This window comes from Danio rerio, chromosome 23, assembly GCF_052040795.2.
Source record: "Danio rerio strain M-AB ecotype USA chromosome 23, GRCz13ab, whole genome shotgun sequence".
In the NCBI taxonomy this organism is placed as follows: Eukaryota; Metazoa; Chordata; class Actinopteri; order Cypriniformes; family Danionidae; genus Danio; species Danio rerio.
In genome coordinates, this window is record NC_141043.1 from 26,239,558 (window position 1) to 26,264,705 (window position 25,148).

The 25,148-nt window shown below is 34.8% G+C and overlaps 1 protein-coding gene and 1 long non-coding RNA gene across 12 annotated transcripts in view; one reads left to right on the forward strand and one right to left on the reverse strand.

Moving 5' to 3' along the window:
* Positions 1-25,148, reverse strand: part of LOC137489184 (uncharacterized) — a 298,052-nt gene that overhangs the window by 38,912 nt on the left and 233,992 nt on the right. For 4 of the 8 annotated variants that reach the window (XR_015523546.1, XR_015523547.1, XR_015523553.1 and 1 more), the window contains 3 exons: positions 24,306-24,440; positions 23,724-23,758; positions 12,271-12,363 (listed from right to left, as the gene is read on the reverse strand). This is a non-coding gene — a long non-coding RNA (uncharacterized LOC137489184). Of the gene's footprint in view, positions 1-12,270; positions 12,364-23,699; positions 23,759-24,305; positions 24,441-25,148 lie in introns of all 8 variants that reach the window. The other 4 variants (XR_015523552.1, XR_015523554.1, XR_015523551.1 and 1 more) reach the window with 1 other exon arrangement.
* Positions 1,390-25,114, forward strand: plekhn1 (pleckstrin homology domain containing N1). 4 transcript variants are annotated; one of them, XR_015523498.1, is made up of 16 exons: positions 1,390-1,603; positions 4,026-4,116; positions 5,570-5,731; positions 7,809-7,889; positions 9,144-9,234; positions 11,207-11,340; positions 12,154-12,306; positions 14,675-14,755; positions 14,862-14,937; positions 15,101-15,246; positions 15,330-15,470; positions 16,976-17,789; positions 17,845-18,334; positions 22,174-22,392; positions 23,173-23,233; positions 24,295-25,114. XR_015523498.1 is itself a non-coding variant. In XM_087307115.1 (16 exons), the coding sequence occupies exons 1-16, from the start codon at positions 1,530-1,532 to the stop codon at positions 24,474-24,476; spliced, it is 2,103 nt and encodes a 700-aa protein (XP_087163241.1). In that variant the 5' UTR covers positions 1,390-1,529; the 3' UTR covers positions 24,477-25,114. The 4 variants fall into 4 exon arrangements, 1 of the variants encoding a protein (XP_087163241.1); XM_087307115.1 differs by having other exon boundaries at positions 16,976-17,224; positions 18,173-18,334; XR_015523499.1 differs by lacking the exons at positions 22,174-22,392; positions 23,173-23,233; positions 24,295-25,114 and having other exon boundaries at positions 16,976-17,815; positions 17,975-18,135.

Sequence of the window (25,148 nt, forward strand, 5' to 3'; positions counted from 1 at the left end):
TATATATATATATATATATATATATATATATATATATATATATATGTATATATATATATATAGTTAAAGTCAGTTTTTTAACCAATTTGTATTTACTGAAGAAATTTTTCTCAACACATCTCTAAAGATATCTTTGCTATGATGACAGTAAACAATATTCTACTAAATATTTTATAAGGCAGCTTGAAGTGACATTTAAAGGTTTAACTAGGTTAATTAGGTTAACTAGGCAGGTAAAAATCGAAAAAAAATATAGCTTAAAGGGGCTAATAATGTTGACCTTAAAATGGTTCTTAAAAAAAATAAAATATATATACACACACACACACACACACACACACACACACACACACACACACACACACACAGTTGAAATCAGAAATATTAGCCCCCCCTTTGATTTTGTTTTCTAATAATTCCAACTTCAACTTTATGTATGTTTATTACATGCTCCATTTAAAGTTTATATCGTATTTGATGGAATATGTTTATGAATGTCGATTTTGCAAGTAGTTCAATTAGTATTATTCATTTAACCTTAAAAACTATTAACTTTTTTCTGCTCTTAAAAAAAAAAAAAAGTAAATAATTTTGAGATTTATTAACTGTCATATATTTACACAGCTGGAAAAGTAAATAATAGTTCTCATCCATATTTTTTTATTTATGTAAATTCATAATTATAATTATATTAATTTTTAAGTTCTATTTATAAAACAAATGTATGATTTTTTTACCCAACATAAAACGAGTTAATATCTATAATATAATTATTAACTAAAAAATTCTCACTTATAAAATTTAAAACACTATGAACTATTTTAGTTTATTTTATTTCTTACAGAAATTATTCACCACACAGACTTTAGTTTCTAGCATCATTCGTTATTTTAGTGGCTAAATAAAAATAAATAATACTATTGTGAATATACTAACAATACACATTATTTTTTGTACTTTTATTTGCATAATTTTTAGTGTTCCTGAACTTTTCAAATTGCACAAACAACAAATTTCCAGCCATCTTAAGTGAATTACTAACAGTAAATCAGGTGTCTAAATAAAACAATCATCCTGTAATAAGTATTGAGAGTCAGACCATGTCCAGACATGTTGCTGTGACCTCTTAAATGACACCATCAGGCTTCATTCATTCAACCCTTAATGCTTCATCAAAGTGCACAAAACATTCAAATCAGTGCCATTTGCTTCTAAAAGGTGTGAAAAAGCACACGTTGCCCTTTGTCATCAGGGCTTCATTTAGTGAGTGGATCTCACGCTGAAGGTGTGAACTTCGTGGCTCAGTCCCGTCCCGTCCTCTCCTTTAAATCTCCACCCACACACACTCGCTCTCCCCCTCATACACTCCTGCTCACGGTCTGCTGTTTCAGTATCAGTCTGGTCTCTGTGCTGAACACTTACTCATTCACTTGGCTCCTGGGAGTTTGGATTACAACTATTGATCTTGCAGACAAAAACACCCGGACTCTCTCATCCAGGAGCTATACACACACTAAACCAGGATCAACATGGGGAGTAGTATGTCATGCGTCCCCCAACACAACTTCAGGTTCTCCAGCAAGAGCTTTATACGCAGGAACAGGTAAAAAAACAACAACAAAGTTTTGAAAGTATAAATGTAATTCAGACTAAAGGAATCTCACGTAAACGGTTGATTTAATGTTCAGTTTAAAATGTAATAATTAAAGATAATTAATATTATAGGTCATTCTGTCAAAGTTCAAAACGGACGTTTTTGCTTGCTTTTATTTTGAAAATGTTAGCAGACAAGTTTATATTCTAAGAAAATTACCCTTAAGTTTTGAATATATATATATATATATATATATATTATATTACGGTTATTAAGTTTTGATATTGTAAAGAACAAACAATATATTATGTTTAAAGGATGTTTTTCATTCGTAAAACATTTTTTTAATTACTGTTAGAATATTTTCTTAGATGCTTTTTCTAATATTCTCAATCAGCTGTCTCAATTCTCTATTCTCAATCTTCAAAAAACATACATTTGTTTCAAGAAAACTTGTATGAGAAAATGGTTATATTTAAAGTGTTGTCCTTACATTTCGACAAGTTTATACTCTAAGAATATTTTCCTATTGTTTTGATTATAATATATATATATATATATATATATATATATATATATATATATATATATATATATATATATATATATATACATACAGTAAATTAGGTGTCTATATATAAAAATAGTTAATTAAGTTTTGATCATGTCATAAACAATAATATATTATGTTTTAAGGATGTTTTTCATTGGTAAAACATTTTTTTAAAGTTGAAGTAATGAGGTATTTAATGAACTCATCAGTTCAAAACTCTTTTCAAATGAGTAGAATTACTTTCAGTAAATTTTTTGTTAAATACACTTATTTCATTTGATCAAGTTGACTGCTGGGTTTTACATTGTTCGAAATAGTCAAAAACATACATTTATATTGTGAGGAAATTTAGGTTGTATGAAAAAAGGTTATAATCGAAATGTCGTCTTTACAATTTGATTATGTTTTGAAAAAATATATATTTTAAAAACTTTTAAAACATAAAAAAACAAAAGTTAAGTGTTAAGAAAACTTTCTAAGAACATAAACATATAAATTACACTATCATTCTGTGAATATTTATCTTCTTAATTAAATTGCTGAGTAACATTCATTCCTGAGGATGCTTAAATAGGAAATTAGACAAAGTTACTGATTAAAAGTAATTTTCTGTATAGGACAGAAGCTGTTAGGATAAAGGTTGTTTAATGGTTTGAATTTAGTGGTGTAATGATGCTGCCTGTAAATCTCATTAACTCAGTGTCAGGATCTCACTTCACATACATTCGTCTGCTGATAGAATTCACCAGTGTAATGAAGTTAGATCTATTTCTATTTCCAGCGTAGCCTTCAGGGCAGGGAAGAGCTCTCAGGTTTCCTTGGTTTTGGAGAGAATTGAGTTTTATCCTGCACAGAAAGTAATACTATTGTGCTTGCACGGCTACTGACAGCGATCCATGTAATTTACTGCTGTCTAATTTGGACAACTCGTCTATCTGTCAGTAAAACATGCATCTGGCCTACTTTAAATCCACTGTACGATTGTTGTGTCTGGTTCACATGTGCTCCGAATAGAAGTTGCTCAGTTCAATTAGGGTTCAGAGTCCTAGACCATAAAAAAAGCCTTTGTATTTTTTACTGCAAACATATCAGATCAGAGTTCAGTGTACCAGGACGCAGACCCTTTAAAACCCAGCACCCCTATCAGATTTAACACAAGTGCCTTGAGTGATAGCATTTTTTTGTTATCCACTGTAAATAGTTGCATGCAGTTACAAAGTTGTCGCTGTCAAAGTTTTACGAGCACGTTCTCTATAACAAACAGTCTACAACGTGCATTCTTCTTCTAAATGAATTCTCCGGATGCCAAACACGTTCATCACTGAGCCCTGGTAAATCACCGATACTTCCTATTATTGTCTGCATGAATGAGCCCAGTGTTGTTATGCTAATTGCATTCAAAGCAGAGACAGATTGACAAAGCTAGAGAAGAAAAACAGGGGAGTCACTGCGGATGAGACTTCCGCGCTGACATTGACTTCCTTAGCTTATCGTCGCGCAGGAAGATCTTCATTATATATATCTGACACTAATGATTATAAATGGGGGTCATAGGAAACAAAAGGCATTTCATGAGCGGGCCATTGTGGCTTGTAACTTAAGCTTTATTGTTTTTTTTTTCTTTTTAAATGCTGCAGACAGAGATGTGAAGCTGATATGTTGACTGCAGCGGCAGCTATGGAATAATAGACATGTGTAAGGGTGATGCAATCTTTTGTGTGGGACACAGAGCCCCGGGATCTTCAGACAGCTTGACTTAGACTGGTCGTGATTAACTGATCATCCCAAGTCAAGATAACCCCTCTGTGGGGTCATATCTATCTGTTCTTATCCCACAACCCATTCCTGACTAACTAGGGCGTCTTGTTTTGTGAGCAGCAGCAGATTGTTCCGGAAGAAATACCCACAGGAGGGACAGGAGAAGTCTAACAGCATCATCAACATTCTCTGCACAGTGACCCCAAGAAAGGTGAGAGACCTCCTTGGTAATATTTTCATAAGATTATGATTAAGTTTTTATGCTTTTAAGAGTCACTTTCTTTGGTTTTAATGACATTTTAGAAGCATTGATAGAATGTTACTGGAAAACAAGGTCAACTATCTGGTTAAGTTATGAATATGTGACCCTGGACAGCAAAACCAGTCTCAAGCTGCACGGGCATGTTTGTGGTAATAAACAAAAATACACTGTAGAAGTGAAATTATTCAAATTAACGTTATGACAAAAATCATAAGAATATTATAAAAGGATCATGTTCCATCTAATTTCCCAGGGCCCTAAGCTGCTGATTACCCCGTTTAAGTCTGCCCCTGAGTTTTACATAATAGTTTGAAATAGTACTATTTGACAGTTTTACAGTGTTCAGGTTCAAAATATGACTAATCACAATGCCAAAAAATGCTTTTCTTACTTTGCTTTGTCTCATTTCTTGTCCAAATATCTAAAAACAATTCTTAGATCAAGTACAAACATAGTTTTGCTTTAAAATCAGATGAAATAAGGATAAATGAAAACAAGCAAAATGATCTGCCAGTAAGGCAATTAATCTTGTTTTCGCTTTGAAATGTAGATATTTGGACAAGAAACAAAGACAAACAACTTTCTTTGTTGCATAAATTCTGTAATAATGCAGTGATTAAATACAATTCTGTAGCTGCTGATTAACTATAACCCAGACTTAATAGTTTATATCTTTGCGTTTTGACTATTGCACATTGCGATATCAATGTTGAAACAAGATATTGTGCAGCCCGACCAACATAAATATATCAAAACACGATTTTTAACTACCAATATGCATTTCTTAAAGCTTAATTAGGACAATTTAAGGTGATTTTCTTATTTTTTATATTCCAGATAGTGAAATAGTTGTATCTCAGCCAAATATTGTCCTATACAATCTTTGAGATTATGTATAAATCTCATTTTCCTTGACCTTTTTGACTGGTTTTGTGGTGCAGACTCAAGTGTTATTAAAAAAAAGTTATGTGAATCTTCAAAATGTCAATTTTTTTTTACTCAAAATTGATTATACATAATAAACTTTTAAATAATATTTTGGAAATTATAAGCAGAAGCGACCATAAAACATGTTTTATGCTCCAATAGTTACAAAAACTTGAAAGTTCATTCAAAATGTTATTTATATCCTCCATGCTTTTTAGTTTTAATTTTTCAAAACTGAAGCTTTGAAATTCCATCGAAATTCTGTAAATAATATCAAAACTAAAGACATTTTTAGACATTTTTAGAATGCAAATAATATGTAGTAAATGCTAGATTCTGCTACAAAAATGCTTCATTTAAAACTTTAAGAAAATCTCAACAGAGCATAAGACACATTTCTTAGTATACCCTATATTAGCTAAGTTTTCACAAATAATTGCATCACTAATATTTAACACTATGCGTGTTGTCACAGGAAATGTCACCCAAAGATCTTCAAACAATCGAGAACATTAAATGGGACCCTCCGTTCCCCTACGACCCAGCAAGTGGATGGAAAAAGAGCAGCATTAATGTAAAGAACTATGGTAGAATGATCCACAGCTCCAAAGTCCGCTTTCGCTTCCTACACTGCCAGGTAAGAGACACACCGATTTACATCCAAAACTAAACCCAAACACACTGTCGTCAAGAATAATCATTCAATAAACCTCTTAAAACAGACTTTCACGTGATAATTAAAGTGGTCTGAGCACCGATGTCAGTCACTTACTCACTCTCTATGAGCAAATGCACAACAAACAGGTGGAAGATACAAGATGTCATATGGCGGAATGACGTATGTGTGTTTGCTGAATAACTGATGCAAGTCAGTCGGGGAGTTTAAGCTGTGTCGAAACACGCAGAGACATGGGGTGTTGTGAAATGAGATTACCTGAGGCAGAACGCACTGATCAAACCGCTGATATATTACACACTGACTCTGAAACGTGGGAATATCTTTGCTTTGATAATATGTAGTCATACTGGGGGGAAAAACAAAATGAGCGAGAAGGTGCAGGAAAGAAAAATAACATGGGAGAGGGTGAGGTCAAAGGGGGAACGTACTGTACAGTGGTGACATTAAAGTTGAAAGGAAATGTTACCTAACAGTATTTGTGATAATAGCATATTCTGTAACATGTGGTAAAAGTCAAGACCTAGATGAGATGAAAGGAAATGAGCTGTCCGCGATAAATCAACGTCAGGCCTTAGAGAAAATAAACACTTCTCAGAAAGTGTTCACTGAGACTTGATTTACACAAGACTTTTACCATTCCATTTCCAAAAATAATAGTTGCTGCCTTTAATTTTTTAAAGTTGACTCAGAAGTTATTTGAACTAACATCATATTAAATTGACCAAAGCAGACAGTTCACCCAAAAATCTTACTGATTATACAATCCTTAATGTGATTTTAAAACTTTGAATTTCTTTCTTCTGCTGAACACAAAAGAAGATATTTTGAAGAATAATGGTCACTGGGTCTTAGCAATCAGCATTTTTTTTCAACAGAAGAAACCCTTGAACAAGTGAATGATAATGAAATTTTCATTTTTGTGTGAACTATCCATTTAAAACATTGTTAAATGTCATATAAGGCATGACAACGTAATTTTTGTGTGGTTATTTTAATTGTTTTAAATTATTTAATTGCGTTTCAACCTCATTTTTTAATTTAAGTCTGTCATAAGAGTTTAAATTGACATTTTATGTTTGTTAAATGTAATTAAGTTAAAACTACAGTATAGTTTTATAGTAAAAGTACTATGTTTCACACTACTATACACTATAGTATACTATATACAGTTTCTGCAGGTTTTACTAAGTCAAAGACTATTTTAAAGACCATTTTAAGACCTTAAACACTGAAATTTCAGGCTTATATTTCGCTAGAACCTAAGTATTTTTTAAATGGCCCAGCAGAAAATAAAATTGAATCAGTCATTTCTTTGCCACATATTTTAAATAATGTGTCAAAACAAGCACATTAGTTGTAATGTTAGTTGTAACTAATCCATTATATATTTTAATATTTTATAATGAACCTATTATAATGTAAACATAAGTATTTTATTTATAACATTATGGAGTTTATTGCCAAATACACTATTAAGCTGCACCTGCCTTCATTTACAACATTTAATTAAAACATTTAATTCAAGGTTGTTTTTTGTAGCTTAAAAATAAAACAAAAAAATGAGGGTATTAAAACTATTAACCTCAACTCCCCCAAAATTATCCCACTCTTCTCAGAAGGGATGACGGACCAAATCAAAGGTTACAATGAGTCAACTTTGACCCATGGGCCCTAGTTTTGACACTTCAGCTTTACATAAAGGAAAATTAAGACCCATTTAAAATTATTTAGGACCTACAAAACAATATTTCAGTGAATTTAAGAGTTTTTAAAGCCTAAAATTGTGTTTTTGAAACTTAAGACATAAATTTTTTTTTATTAATTTAGGTGAAATGATGCAGTTTGTTTTGAGTTCACATTCAGCATGACCTACGAAAATCTAATCCTATTCAAGCAACAGGAAGATAATAAAGATAAAAAACAAATCTTTTAATCCTCTAATGTTGTTGAATCCAAGCCTATAGAGTAGCATTACCTGAAATGATCCCTCCGATTGTGTAGATGCTGAGCTAAAGGAATGTGTCTTTTCTTTTAGGATGTGCATGACTGCTACCTGGACCTGTTCCAAACCCATCTCCATTTTGTCTCCAACAACACAACTGGACTAACATACCAGGTAAAAGATGCATCTATTCATCTTGTTTGACAATGCATACCAAAGCCTGAAATGTAAAGGAGCTCCATATATGGCTGCGCGTGTGTCATTGCCTTAGGCTCGGACTGTCGTTTGAGTCATGTGGTAACAGAGACGGAAATTACAGGATTTTTAAGCTTTACGATGATGTCAAATGTGTCTAGCTGCACCAAAAATGCCACACTAGGTTGTATTCAATCATAAAATCTGTCTATTGTGACCTGCATTAATCAGGTTTTATTATGTCTGTTTTCACTAATCCGAGTCACTGGGAGGTGGCAAGGTAATAAATGTTCATAATCGATGACAGAGCATTGCGCAACACTGAATATGTCTAAATTGTAATAATTTTCTTAACAACATAACATGCCTTTGTTTTTAAAATAATATGAAACTACATAGACATATATAAAGCTTGTGATAACTCTTAACAATAAGGTTGTCGTAGTTAAAGTTATAGTGACTAACATAAACAGTGAGCGATACAATTATAACTGTATTTATTCATCATATTTAACATTAGTTTATGAAAATAAAGTAATTTTTTTAACTCCCTAACCCATTAACTAATGGTATTAAGCATGCATTTTGATTTTAATAATGCATCAGTAAAAAATGAACTACATACTGATCAGTATTAGTTCATATAATATATATATATATACACATACATTAACATTAATGTTAATGAAACCTTATTGTAAAGTACGACCAAACTTAATATATATATATATGTATATAATATTGTTGTATACATTATTGATCGAATTTGAATTCGAGACTATATTTTTATTAGCTTGGGATATCAAAGTGCTTTTTTTATCAAAATAAAAGTCAACTTCCCAATGAGATCAGATTAAGAAAGACGGAGCATATATTTATGAATATTCGTATTCTGCAAGCGAAACCTTGCCTGAAAGAGATTGTAACAAACATGTCAATAGAAAAAAATTAATTGTATATTAAGAAATAAATACTGAACTTTTGATAGAGTTTGGGGACCTTTTATGTTGTTTTTAAAAGGTGATGGAGTTGGAAATATTTTACTAGAAGATTAGAAAAACAGGTCACATTGTAATCTGATATAAAATACTGAGAAGCCTTTTGTTTTGTGTGTTCACTTGCTTGCTTGTTGATTTATTTTTTATCTGGCACATGGAAATGTGTATGTCTATGTTAAAATTTGATAAAAAAGGTCAACTACTAAACTAAACTTTGTTTATTTGTGTTAAACAGGGAACACTTCCTCTCAAAGAGCTCACAATTTGCAAGGTGCAGAACAGGAACAGCTTTGGTGATCTGCAGGAATTTGCATTCCAGATAAACGGTGAGCGTGCTTGATAATCCAGCGCTGAACTAACAGGAAGGAGGAGGAAAGAAACACAAGATAAAAGCAACAGGGAGATAAAATTACATATATGGAATTGCCCAATCCAGTGGGTTTTAATGCTCTGATATTTTATATCTTAATCGTTGAGGGTCACTCTAGCTCTTCTTTATTCGAAACCCTGTTGTTTTGAGTGTTATGTGAGGATGGAATTTGTGACTCTTAACTAACCGGAAAACAAAACACGGAGGCGTGCATTGTAAAGCCACAGTGTGCGGCCCAAAACCACTTCCCATGTTCGGACATTCCAGAGGTTCAAAAGACTGACTACCGAAAACTTCCTCCATTTGCCACTAGTCAAAAAAGACATAAATTGCTCTTCAAGACCCCCCTTGTTATACGACAGGTGCGCCTGAACTCGCTCAGCTGCGCAGCTCTTCACTTCTCCGTCTCATTTAAAGTCCTCCACATTCCAAAGCGCTGGACCTGAACACACAAGTCTGCTTATAAATTTTTTTATGAGAATTTACCACATGGAAAAAATATCGGCTTTATTGCTTTGTCACACTGAGTAATCAGCAAAATGCTTTAAATGCTTAATGTTCTGGGAAGATGAGTCAGTGTGGCCATGATTGATTGGAAAAAAAAAAGAATTAAAGCTTAACTGTTATGTGATGTTAAGTCCCATTCTCTAAATTACTGAACAAATCTCCTTATTTGGCACAGAATCATCAGGCAGGATTTTAGATTGAAAAGAGGTGTCTAAATACACACACTGAAGCTTTTTTGTAGAACTTGCATGAATAGAAAAAATGCATACTGACACAAATGAAACAACTAAAATGACAAGGCTGAGAAACAGCAGTTAAGGGGTTGGGGTCTGTGTAATAACGCAAAATCCACATGAATCATGGAGGTTATCTCAGATTGGCCCAGTGGTAAATAACCGAACAGGTTTCATATCTTTAACCTGGTTTTGAATCAGTTTTACAAATTTGTAGACATTTTAATGAGACATTTTGCAAAACAACTGATTCAATTGTTTATAAATTTTGAAAAGCTTTGTTTCTTCTTTCACTAATTTCCACTACAAAGCAGCTTTCTGACCTTAATATTTACACATCAAAGAAGAGTCGTGGAGCTACACTTATATTTTACATTGTAAAATGGCATTTTTCATCCAGAGTGATTGTTTCCAAGGAGGAACCAAGGATATAGGCCATTTTAATGTGGTGATGTCATTGGCCCATAAACAATTTCATAACTGCAACGACAAAATTCAATCCTAACTAAATGTTAAAACAGCTATCATAACATTATTTATTAATATGTGGCTCTTTTTGGATTCTCAGAAGCTACAGAAATTAAAAATGTAAAACAGAAAATAAATTGAGACCGTTGATTGTGTTTACATCCCCCAAAAGGATCTCTAAAACTTAATTTGGGTCCCTTTTTTCCAAGATGACATCATATTTGTTTATTTGTATATTATTGTATATTTATATATGTATTCTGGGGAAAAAAACGATCAAGTCTTTCACATGAACACGTGCCTTTACTAACAACATTTCACACCTAACTGGAAATGACTGTACAGGGCAGGACAGAGGGCTGATATCTGGCCTGATAAAGGCTGGAATGTGGCTTTGATAAAAGTAAGATTCCAGATTTGATGCATTCTTACAGAGTAGCTGGTCTCAATAAAGGCACAACTGGTTTACCATGAATGCATGGCATGTTGTGATGTTAAGAGCTCTTGAAACTGATTATTTTCTCTGAGGGTCAGAAGAGTCAACACTGACATTTTGACATGAAACCGAGCATTGCTATCCAAGCCATTGCATCTATACTTAAAAACAAGATATTTACCAAAATATTCAGCAACCTGTTACTGGCTCCCAAACAGACCCAGATGGCCAGTGGTCGTAGTCATCTGACCTAACCTTTGACCCCTTTTCTTTGACCTTTGCAGGGGTCAGCCTGAACCCTATCATTGTGTACTGCTCGACAGAAGAGGAGATGAACAACTGGTTTGGGCTTCTGAAAGAACAAATCGAGGCCAACGGTGGCGATGCAATCGCACAGGAGACATACACAAGAGTTAAGGTACTGAAAAGTCTACCTTTCAACAGGGTTCCTACACATTTTTTACAACTAAAATTCCATGACTTTCAAGTAAATTTTCATGACCACAGGTTTCCTATAATGTCTACGTATATATGGTAAATGAGAAAAATAATGCACGATCAAATGTTTGAACACACAACAATCATTCATTCATGTAATATTTTAGTCATCCATTCTTTAGGCCTGACCCCTTATTTATCACAGCGTTTGCCACAGCGGAATGAACCACCAACTACTTAGTTTAAATTTATATTTTTCTCAAATTTATTCAGATAACGCTTGCACAGCACTAATAATGTGAGACTATGGGACTGGCCAAGGACAGAGAAGACAACCAGCATATTTTCAAGTTGCAGATATTTGTTAAACAAATTTCCATTACTTTTTCCAAAACTTCATGGGTTTTACTGTTTTTCCAAAACTTTTCCAGGCCTGGAAATTGTCATAAAAAAATTCCATGACTTTTCCAGGTTTTCCATGACGGTATGAACCCTGTTTTAATTAGATTATTCATACTTGTGACTGCCAAAGACAATGTATAAGCTAAGAAGAAGTGTTAATTCAGGTCAGAGTGACTAATGCTTGTCATTGTCCTCTAAAGAAGTGGTTTCTTTTGTGGTCAACATAGCTGTATCTTAAAAAGACATTTCTGACACATCATGCTATTGCAGCAAGGCAATGGATTTCTTTGAAATTCCAGTTTGGATGACTTTATTGTTCCTGAATATCATGCAGGATACATCATGTGAGTTGTTTCTTTTGAATGACCGAATCATAATTTGGTCTCCACAGCCACAGTGTTCAGAAGAGACCACAGTAGGAAAGGAGGAGCTGAGGAACTCCATCAGTAAAGAGCCTATCTATGAGTGGGAGGGTTCACAACGAGAGAGTCTTGGACCCATTACTTACGTCACCAAAGTCAAACTGCAACACATGCCCTGTCAGGTAAGAGCTCTTTAAGATCCAACATCTTGACCTTCATGGGTGGATTACTTGTACAACCTGGAAATACAATATATAAAACTTTATTAAAATAAATAAACATGTTAACATATTTTTAATCCAAGTTGACATCAATTTCAACATATTGCAACTTGGTTTTATGATGTACACATAATTGAATGACACTGAGCTAACATGGACTAACAATAAGCAGCTGGTAAAGAACCATAACGAATATATTACTCATTTTAATTGTGGATTGTAAAAATAATTAGTTAAAATTGTAAAACTATTTAAATACAGCAACATATTTATTATACAGACTCTAATTTTATTCTTTATTCTAATAAGTAAAGTAACATGCCAGGCCTGCAACCATTTGCAAACACTGGTAACATTACGCAACTGTAAATGACGTTCACTCTGAAAAGCCTTTGAATGAAGTGTTTGGTCTTAGCATGACAAGGGTCCCTAGATTCACTTCCATGCTTCTTTGAGAGGTGCAAAGCAAGCTCAGTTTACGCTCAGGAGAGTCTGTTTGGGCACGGCTGCTTTCACACAACCCTCATTAGTCAAAGTCTGCCTGGTATCAGCGAGTCTCCTTGAACCGTCAGCACACAAACACAAAGCATGCTAGTTCGTACTATGGGAAACGTGTAGTGTAACCAAATATCCGGTGTACGTGTGGCCAAGTATGAGGGAGGGTGTGCAACCGATAGTCCTTCTTAAGTGTACTGTGAGAGCGGAGAGGATCTGCTTGTGAAAAGGGTGTGTAAACCAGTTGCTTGCCTCACGCACTTGACTTGACTCACCCAACAGCTGTCTTTGAAGTACACACCCTGAGCCGAGCTAAAACACACACTCAGGGTCAGTGTGAGACCTTTGGGAAATTAGTATAAAGTGATGGTCAGCTTCAGTATTATGATTAGACCACAGTTAGATCCAGTTCTAAAATTCCACTCAAGTCACAATGGGATTATCCATTAGTAAAATGTAGTAATAAAATGTAGTTTTTTTAAAAAGTGTGCTTTAAAAAAAAAATAACAGGGTAAAATAACCGCTGTTAAATTAAAGACATTTACTGTAAAATAACAAGTGTTAAATTACAGACACTTACTGTAAAAAAAAAACAGATGTTAAATTAAAATTACTGTAAAATAATGGATGTTAAATTACAGACATTTACTGTAAAATAATGACCATTAAATTGCAGACATTTACTGTAAAGTAAAGGCTGTTAAATTACAGAGATTTACTGTAAAATAACGGATATTAAATTACAGACATTTACTGTTAAAAAAATGGATGTTAAATTACAGACGTTTACTGTAAAATAACGACCATTAAATTGCAGACATTTACTGTAAAATAACCGCCATTCAATTACTGACATTTACTTTAAAATAATTGATGTTAAATTACAGACATTTACTGTAAAACAACATTTTTTGTTTTACAACATTTTTTTTTATTTCAACATAAAAAAAAGAAACTCATAATTGTTTGAAGTCACTAGCTATGTTTCCATCAAAAGATTTGAATTAAATTTATGCACAAACCTGGATTATCGTATAAAAGACGTGAGAATAAACCACCGTTTCTATCCAATGAATCAAATTATTACATTTTATAATGACCAAAACAACATTTTAGATGTATTACAACGTGCTCAGCCTGCTGGTTTGTCCATTCAATTTCACACACATTTTTGGATCATCACATGATCTCTTATAACAACATGACATTTTTAACACACATAATTTGTTTGGTAAAAGTTCCATCGTAGTTTATGCTCGTCTTTTCTTATCAAATAAAAAGTTAATCCTACTCAGTTATGCGGACATTTTTTATGCCCATTTTCAAAACATCATGACGCAAAAAAGCGTCATGATGTTTCAAATAAATAAACAAATGCAAATAAAAATAGGTAAATGGAAACATCTTTTTAGAGTCTTTTTATTTTTGCATGAACTATCCCTTTAGTCTAACTACAGTTGCATGATTTCAGCAAACACAGCTTCATTAGGTTGGTTTTATTAAAATAAATCTGCTTTAAGTTGCTTTTCATAAAAGCATCTAATTATTAAATGTAAATTTAAACTATTATGATAATGATTAGTGCATCAAAGCCGTGGTTAATTTGTGGTTATAAAAACACATTCTTTTAGCAATTTGTAGTAAAGCAATGGTTAATTTTTTATAAGAGACAATGACTCTTCTGTGCCTTTGAAAACATTTTCATTCCTAGAGCAAAAATAGACTAAGTAACTGCAATAATGTCTAAAAACAACTCAATATCAGCATCTTGTGTATTGAACTGCAGTGCAAAAGCAATAATAACTGTAATTGAATTTCTCTCTTCGGCTTACAGGAGCAGTATGACCGTCTGCTGGTGCTGTACCCCAACTATCTCATAATTCTGTCAGAAGAGAGTGATGGCCTCTTTTACAAGGTATCTCAAAATAATTTCATTCTTGCAACAGAACGCAGCAGTAACGCCACGCAAATAACTGTGTGATGTACTCTGAATATAATCTTGCATGTATTTGAAATTGCAGGGCAAACTTCCTCTCAACATGATCACAGTTACAACTCCCTGCCAGGACATCAAACCCAACACATTTATGATTGAGGGTGAGTTAACAAGCCATAATTCAATCACCGGATGTTATTGTACTTGGCAAAGATTTGATATTTTCCATAAAGATGAATGTAAGCTCTGATTGTTTTAGTGTCGCACGCATGCTTCTGCACAGATACATAACTGACTCGATCTCTTGTGGCTTTTCATTGATAGGGAAGCTGATAAACCCCATCATCGTGTCCTGTCTGAACAAGAGCGAGTTTCACGACTGGATCCAGTATTTCAAAAACGCTGATGTTCCAATCCTCAGCCCTCCTCCCCCCGTGTATGACATCATTTACACTCCAACACAGAAACAGGTGAGCGTTCACTTCCATCTTGGACAAGGTGTTGAGTATCTTTGATACTGCGCGAAAGATATTCACATTCACGTTATTCTCAGGCTCCAGAGTTGGACAGGTGGAGCGCCAGCAGCCATGGAGTTTCCGAGCCACCAAAGCAGGACAAACGCAGATCTTATGATCTCCAGCTGCCCAGTGCTGATGACAACCCAATTTCCCCTGGTTATGCTGAGCCACTTTGCGTAAGTGTCAATCCTACCAACCCATTAAAATCAAACTGTGAACATATTTGTCCAGCTGCTGTGTGTTAAACTTGCTGAATTGCTCTTCCTAAAGTTAGTCAATGGTAATCCACAGATGTAAAATATTAGGCATTGTTCATCACGATGACTTGTATATTTATTTTAGAGGAGCAGCACATGTGGTTATAAACTAGACCAGCAGCGTTTCCTTTGGACTGTTAATAATTAACTGTGTGACTGATTTCCGCTCTTACCACCTACAAGAATCTTATGAATTAGCAATGCACATAAGTATGCCAAGTATTCTAAACAAGTAGGAGACTTGCGTTATATTCTTTAGTCTATTTAATCTAATTCTCAACTCTTGAAATGTTAACATTTAAGACCTAATTTAATAACCTATATACTGCACACTGTAAAATGTTTCATTTGGTTAAACTTAAAAACTCAAGTTCACCAGCTGCCTTGAAAATGTGAGTCAACTCAACTTAGATTCTTTATTTCAACTGAAGATGTTGAGTTTTAGTTAAATATATTGTGAAACTCAACATCATGAGTTGAAGCAAAAATTCTCTTTAAGTTGAGTTAACTTACATTTTCAAGGCAGCAGGTGAACATGAGTTTGTAAGTTTAATCAATGTGAAACGTTTTATATGCGGTTAAAATGATTTACATTTAACATGATTGTGGTTAATGATTGGGGCAAACTATGAACTCCTGAACTCGCCTGGAGCACAAGCTTTTAGCATATTTCTGATTGAAACAGGATTTTTTTTTATTGACTACAAGTGAATATTTAGTGGATATTCACTATAAAATATCTTTATACACCAGAACATATCTCGACTGAATGCAGATATGCAGTAAAAAACAAGACTAGGTTACAGTATTTAATTTTATTAAGTATACCAAAGGTTTTTCCTATTGAATAAGTCACATTTTAGTATTAATCATATGCTGTTGTAGTATTTGTTCATTTTTTTCTTTAGATTTTAGTATAGTTTGCAATATTTTGAGCTTAATTATTATTTTATTTTAGTTCGTTTTCAAGTTTTTATTTTATATACATTCATTCGTTCATTTTCTTTTTCGGCTTAGTTACTTTATTTATCTGGGATCGCCAAAGCAGAATGAACCGCCAACTTATCCAGCATATGTTTCATACAGTGGATGCCCTTCCATCTGCAACCCATCGCTGGGAAACATCCACACACACTCATTCACACACATACACTACGGACCATTGAGCTTACACAATTCACCTATAGCGCATGTTTTTGGACAGTGGGGAAACCGGAGTACCCAGAGGAAACCCATGCGAACACAGAGTGAACATGCAAACTCCACACAGAAAAGCCAACTGACTCTATACAATCTTATATTTTAAAACAAATGTTTATATTTTTTGTAAACAACACTAAAATAGCATTTAATCAATTGTTGTCTGTGATCTGAAAAGAAATAAGCCCTCTTAACCAGTTCTGTCTTTGTGTGTGTCGATATAGTTCATTTCCAGCAGGCCGACCTCCTCAGACACCCAGTACTCAGCTCATCTAGGCAGCAGGAGCAGCAGCTTCTCCTCTCGTGTCAGACCCGTTCCTGACCACCGTCCCATTTCACACCACTACCCCTCCCCTCCAAAGCCATCCTATCTCGCCTCTGAAGTGGTCCTGTCACCAGTTTACAACACACCGTATAGTGCAATGCATCGCAATGGCCCTGTTCAACGTATTGAGAAGGCCCCGCTAGTCAAGGTAACAGGCCATAGTTATTGATTACATAATTAAAAGGATAGTTTAATGTAAGTTTGTCTTTGTTTGGGTGTGGTATTGGTGTCTAATGTTATAGCTTAGTTTAAATGTATTATTTTTGGTTTTGGTATTTGTCGTTTTATTTAATGTACTTTTTGTATTAGTTTAATGATGATTTTGTGTATTTTTGCTATTTTATTTGTTGGACCCCTGGAACAATAAGTCACTACGTTGGTAAAGGCTAATTAGGATCTAAATAAACACATTTACCCCCTAAAAAATAAAATTCTGTCATCATTTACTCACCCTCCATTTGTTACAAACCTATTTGAGTTTATTTTATGCTGAACACAATAGAAGTTGTTTTGAAGAATGTTGGAAACAATTATTCATTAAACTATTGGTTTCCGACATTGTTCAAAATATCTTAATGTTTTTAACAGAAAAATAGAAACTCATATAGGTCTGGAATTACTTGAGGGAGATTAAATGGCGATTGGATGAACTGTTACTTTCATACTTTATATTTGATGATAGTGACATTGTAAATGACCCAGCAAACAATTTTGTGTGTAATAGACGTCTAATAGACATGTAAACGTAGACAGCCTGGCTAAAACAAGGCTAAACTTGGGCTGTCAGTAAAATCTAATAGATATTCTAGAACAGGCCAAAATTAGACTAGTCGCCAAATAGACAGATTAGACAGATATTATAAATGTTGTCATTCATTTCTGTTTATTTGATGATTAGTCTAGTTTTGGCCTATTCTTAGATGTCTATTAGATTTACACTGACAGCCCAAATTTAGCCTTGTTTTAGCCAAGACGACTATGTTTAGATATCTATTAGACATCCTTTAAAAAAAAAAAAAAAAAAAAACGCATGCTGGGGACCCATTTTTAGTATTAAAATGAAATTAATTAAAAGTAAAATTCTGTCTTTGTTCAGTCAAACAGCTGGAGCACACCACAAACAAACGTCAAACACCAATTCCTAGTTCCTCACCGCCACTCGGAATTGTTCTCCCACCGGAAACCTCTCTCGCCTCTTTATGACGACCCCGGCACCCCCCGAATGTACCCACTGGAGGAGAGCTCTGCCCAGCCATCGGTAAGTGGGTCAGGATATCAGATCTGCTCTCTCATTTGACACCAGTGCCGCCGGTGACCAAACACCCTGAAAGCATGGGCGCTGATTTGATGCACTAAAGCCATGGAAAGTCCCCATAGCCTGCATTACTAATTGATCCGAGCAGATGCATAATGAAAAAGGCTGCTCAGCGAACAAGACAGAGTTACCAATTGTAGCATGCACATTTCAGATAATATTTCGGCAGGTTTACACTTGTCCAGTTTTCAAAACTCGGATTACATAATGGGTTTAGGTCTAAATCCTTAAATCAACCGACAGTCCAGAAGTGGAGCTTCTGTTAAGTCTTGCTCCAGTTGCTTGTGTTGATCCAATAGAGTCTTACATTGTATCTTTACTTCAGCTTGCAATTTCTCATTTACTTGAAATTGGTAAAAAAAATAAATACATTGCAAAAAGTCATGACAGCAAATTCATTTATTAGTTAAAGGGGTGGTCCAGAATGTTATTTTTAAGGCTTGGTTGTGTTAATAAGATGCAAAGCAATGTGTGCTCATGTTTAACTTGAAGGAAATCGTGTTATTTTTTCATAAATCTCACTTTGATTATACACAGCTACTCAGCTAACATGAAAACGACTGTCATATTTCCTAGTTTCTCTAAAAGGCCCACCCTCAAGTGACTCTGATTGGTCATCATCATAATATGCTGTGATTCGCCGATCGGCTCCACGTCACGCCCTGACAAGCACGCGCGTTTTGTGTAAACAGTCAGTCAGTCAGTCAACACGTGTCTGTAACGAGTGAAAATGGGATGCGGCTCCTTTAACTGTTTCTGTGCCTTTTAGTGTGTTTATGCGTGTATACGATGAAGTATCTGTAACACGAGAAGCGCATGTGCGCGGGAGAGATTTTTATTGTTCTTTTTCTCTCATGCTCGGATTAAGTTATTTTCTATGGTGACAGAATAAAGCACAAGATGTGAGATGAGACCTTTGTGAGCCTGGATTGATTTGTTTTTGATGTTACACTCCAGTTGGGAAATCATTGCTGTATTTTTTTTAAATCAACGCGTTACAGGACGTCTTTCATGCATATGCGGAATATGCCTGTGTAAGTAACATGAATCGTTCACATATCTTTTGCGACTTTATTGTCCGAGTTGTAAAACGCATAGCAAAGCTGCCTATAGAGAGAAACTCTGCCGTCTCCCACAGAGAGACGCAGGTGCTGGCCAAGAGAGCGTGTATGTGTATGTGTGTGTGTGCGTTTACAGCCGTTTGATAAATATAGATTTGTAACGTTAGCTAAGTCGTTAGCGGTTACCATAATTTCCCGTTGTTTACATCTTTGCTACAACACACCGTTAAAGTTAGACACTGTACATGTCATGATCAATTTTAACAAATAAAAACACTTACAGGTCATGACTCAGAGTTCACAGCGTCTCCTTGCTCCATCTTTGAGGAGATTTTAACTGAATCCAGCACTGAACTGGGAGAGATTCTGGAAGCTGTGTTTTGTCAAATCATGCTTGCTATGTATTTTATAGTTCTCTGGAACATAATTAATATTGAACTGTAAGCACTTCTGTGTTTGGGTCGTGTCATTTGGAAGCCCAACAACAGAAACAGAACAGCTATGTGGAAACAGCAGGATGGCATTTCTCCCTCTGCAGTAACGTTACAGCGCCTCTGGCCACGGCCTTTACCTGCGCAGTGTGGGATGCGCAATAACGAACTTTTGTGATCTCACAGGGGGCGGAAGTATTTTTTGTAGTCCCCAAAATTCGTTAATTGTAGGCGTTGCTAAGCTAACTCTGTACAAATCAAGGTCTCCCTTTGCATTAAACTTTGAATATTTTACATTTAGAGATGCTGTTTATGTTCACACAGCTACATTACACATCAACTGAAGTTTAAAATATAATATCGTAGTGGACCACCCCTTTAAAGGGGTGGTCCAGAATGTTATTTTTAAGGCTTGGTTGTGTTAATAAGATGCAAAGCAATGTGTGCTCATGTTTAACTTGAAGGAAATCGTGTTATTTTTTCATAAATCTCACTTTGATTATACACAGCTACTCAGCTAACATGAAAACGACTGTCATATTTCCTAGTTTCTCTAAAAGGCCCACCCTCAAGTGACTCTGATTGGTCATCATCATAATATGCTGTGATTCGCCGATCGGCTCCACGTCACGCCCTGACAAGCACGCGCGTTTTGTGTAAACAGTCAGTCAGTCAGTCAACACGTGTCTGTAACGAGTGAAAATGGGATGCGGCTCCTTTAACTGTTTCTGTGCCTTTTAGTGTGTTTATGCGTGTATACGATGAAGTATCTGTAACACGAGAAGCGCATGTGCGCGGGAGAGATTTTTATTGTTCTTTTTCTCTCATGCTCGGATTAAGTTATTTTCTATGGTGACAGAATAAAGCACAAGATGTGAGATGAGACCTTTGTGAGCCTGGATTGATTTGTTTTTGATGTTACACTCCAGTTGGGAAATCATTGCTGTATTTTTTTTAAATCAACGCGTTACAGGACGTCTTTCATGCATATGCGGAATATGCCTGTGTAAGTAACATGAATCGTTCACATATCTTTTGCGACTTTATTGTCCGAGTTGTAAAACGCATAGCAAAGCTGCCTATAGAGAGAAACTCTGCCGTCTCCCACAGAGAGACGCAGGTGCTGGCCAAGAGAGCGTGTATGTGTATGTGTGTGTGTGCGTTTACAGCCGTTTGATAAATATAGATTTGTAACGTTAGCTAAGTCGTTAGCGGTTACCATAATTTCCCGTTGTTTACATCTTTGCTACAACACACCGTTAAAGTTAGACACTGTACATGTCATGATCAATTTTAACAAATAAAAACACTTACAGGTCATGACTCAGAGTTCACAGCGTCTCCTTGCTCCATCTTTGAGGAGATTTTAACTGAATCCAGCACTGAACTGGGAGAGATTCTGGAAGCTGTGTTTTGTCAAATCATGCTTGCTATGTATTTTATAGTTCTCTGGAACATAATTAATATTGAACTGTAAGCACTTCTGTGTTTGGGTCGTGTCATTTGGAAGCCCAACAACAGAAACAGAACAGCTATGTGGAAACAGCAGGATGGCATTTCTCCCTCTGCAGTAACGTTACAGCGCCTCTGGCCACGGCCTTTACCTGCGCAGTGTGGGATGCGCAATAACGAACTTTTGTGATCTCACAGGGGGCGGAAGTATTTTTTGTAGTCCCCAAAATTCGTTAATTGTAGGCGTTGCTAAGCTAACTCTGTACAAATCAAGGTCTCCCTTTGCATTAAACTTTGAATATTTTACATTTAGAGATGCTGTTTATGTTCACACAGCTACATTACACATCAACTGAAGTTTAAAATATAATATCGTAGTGGACCACCCCTTTAATTTTATTTTGGCTTAGTCCCTTATTTTTCAAGGGTCACCATAGCGGAATGAACCACCAACTATTCTGGAATATTTTTTATGCAGCAGACAAATGTGGGAAATGACAGAAAACTTTTGATTGAGTTTATTCAGCTAATTGGGTTTCAACTAAATAGTTTTTAATTATATAAATTTTTACTTCATACTTTTTATATGTCAGTAATTTTATTTTATATGTCAGTTTGATTAGTTTGAAGTTGAAATAACTAGAAAACTTAGTTTGATTCAACTTATAACAATTTAGGCAGCAATTTTTCACTCCCTTTTTTTTACAGTCAAGTCTTTCCAAGTAATAAAGTTTTTAATCAGCTTTAATTAATTATGTTATTTTTTTACCAAATAAATGAATAAATGAATAAAAATTGCAAATCTTCTAAAAAAAGTGCATGTTTTTCTGCTATACAGCACTCGTCTCGAGGCTCTGTGGAGCAGTCGTATCCTCCTCTCCTTCCTCCCACTTTCCGGCTGTGCACTCCTCTTCTCGGGAGGAAAAACAGACCCGGTCAGGCCCTCGAGCCCGAGGTCAACAGCGAGTGGTCAGATGAACTACGTGCCAGAGCTGTTTCTAAACTGAAGATACTGCCCACTCCAAACCGACAGACACAGCACAACCACATCTCTCAGGTAATTGGAGTTTTGTAGTTTTCCCTTAAAGGATTGTGATGTGTTAATGAGTCCCATCCATACACACTCATGATATATAGATGCTGTGAGGCGACAGCACTCCCTACTGCGCCATTGCATCGCCTGCTACCCCTTTAGTTCAGCATATATTTATATAATAATCAAGCAATATACGTATTGTGACCTGTACTAAGTAAATGGGTGAAACCTGATAGTTTAAAAGACTGTGGCATGTGTAAAGGTTTAAATGGACAACTAATTAGAATTTTTGGCTGCACATTGTTACACTGAATGAATAGTCATTTATTTTGTGCATAGAAAATAAAATAAATAGAACACATTGCAATCAATGTATGGAGAAATTATGTATGGAGAAATGGTCCCAAACAGAATTCCTTTCAAATATTACAAATGTCTTTACTATTACTTTTAATACATTTCATGTGTCCTTGCTGAATTAAATGTTTTTAAACACCTTCTCGACTGCACTGTAAAATAATTCTTCCTGCCTTAAATTTTTTGGTTTGAACTTTTCTAGTCATCTCAACTTAAATTAAAAACTGTCTAATAATATTACTTTAAACTTTGTATGGCTAAAATTATTTATACGAAACCTGACTAACTTATTGAATTAAGTTACAAGTAACCAAATTAAGATTATTAGGTTTACCAAAAGCTTTTTGTTGTCATGAGTTTTTGTAAAATATTTTTTTACAGTGTGTCATAAATAAATGTACTGTAGCTTCAAAGCATGAACTCCTATTCTTCTGTCTGTTACAGAGAGGCTTCTCAGGTCACACTATCATGGAGGTGCAGCAGATTCCTTACAGTTACTCACCAGGTGAGATTTTTTTGCCATGCAAAACTTATGAGACTGCACCAAACTGATATGTTCATTTCACGGATGCAGATACGGAACAAGATATGCAAGATATGCACAGCAAGCAGTACAACCAGTTTTGTGTCCACAACTTTTGTTTAGTCTTAAAACGGTGACCTGGATCATAATTATGCTTCATAGGCTGGTTAAAATAAACAATTAATAAGGCCAAACGACAGTATTTACTCTTAGGTTTAAACCCAACAGTATAGGGAGCAAATAATTTATGGCAATGTGCAATATCCAGCTAATAGGATAGTTTTAGAATGACCTTTACTGGGGTTTGATGGGTTGTGTTTGAACAGGCAGGACATGACAGTGGAAACGAGAGTGTAGATGAAGAGGAGATGTGTGTATGTGTGTGTGTTATAAATGACAGCGCTGCAGGTGGCACATGAAGGAAAGACCAGCGAAAGGACAGAATTACCACTGAGACTGATTTAAAGCTCACATGTGGGAGATCCTTCAAGACGTCTCATAGCCGCTCTGTGAAAAGAACACAACAAACCGCATGTTAAATCTTACATTAGGGCATGAAGAATTTAGATAGCTCAGTTTACTGGCCTCTTAAACTTGAGGTATTTGATTTTAATAAAACAATGTTGAATTAAGAACATTTGATTGTTTTGGGTATGATCATATTCAAGCTATGTAATTAGCAAGAACCACAATTAATATTATTAAATATATATATATATATATATATATATATATATATATATATATATATATATATATATATATATATATATATATATATATATATATATAAAATAATTTGTATCTATTAACAGCAAAAAAATCTAGGAAACCCATTAATCATAAAAAAAATTAATAAAAAAAGAAAGTGGACATATCTGTAGTATATATGTTTCAAAGCTCAGTTTTAAACTATTGTATGTTGGTGCTGTTTCTATAGAACAATATCTTGTTACATTAATTGTACATAAAAAATAATAATAAAAAAAATAAACAGTTAGTAGTATTTGAAGCACTGAATGATTTTCTTTTGCTCCTCACAGATGACTCTTACCTTCAGCCGGTGGAGCCAGATGACCTGGAAATGGACTATGATAACATATGGGAGTTGGAGCAGGATAACAGGATGATTCAGCCTCTGCCTGGAACTTCACCACACCGGACACAGGCTTACTTTGGGGCTCAGGGCCTGGGCGCAATGACAACACAACAGAGATGGTCATGAAAGAGAACAATGGGCTCATGCCCGTCCGGACTTGCACACACTGCAGACTAATCAAAGCCACAGATGCACAATGGGCATGTCTTTACCAGAGGCCAGCATGCCCAAGTAACAGGATATTCAGTTTGTTTATTCAGTGGCTCTGTGACATACTTTGCACATGTACTGTCTTTTAATTGTAAGGTGAGGGTTTCAGACTGCTGTATGCATATGGTACAAACAGGTGTAATGCATTTATGTACATACGAATACAATATATATTTTTTCAAAGGTAGCATTTTGGAGCTTTGCATATAGTTTAGTTTGTGTACAATTGAAAGTCCATTAAACATGCATAAATACATACCAAATGTAAATATATTATTTTTTATTTAATTTTTAAATTTAAGGTATTGTTGTTATTATTATTATTTTATTTATACTTCATTGTAGAATTCTATTTGTTCAAAAGATGTACGTGTTCTGTAAAGGTATCCGTTTATATAGAATTACACATTTTGCTTTAGTTTATGAGAGAGGTAAACACTAAAAAGACCCATTTGTAACTCTTTCAACTTATTGAATGAATGTGTTGTTTATTTTTTACATTTCTAAGCGATTAAAAATGTATTTTTCAAATAAAAGTTATCAAAACACCTTTACTCTGTCATGTTGTTTGGAGTAGCCTACTTTAAT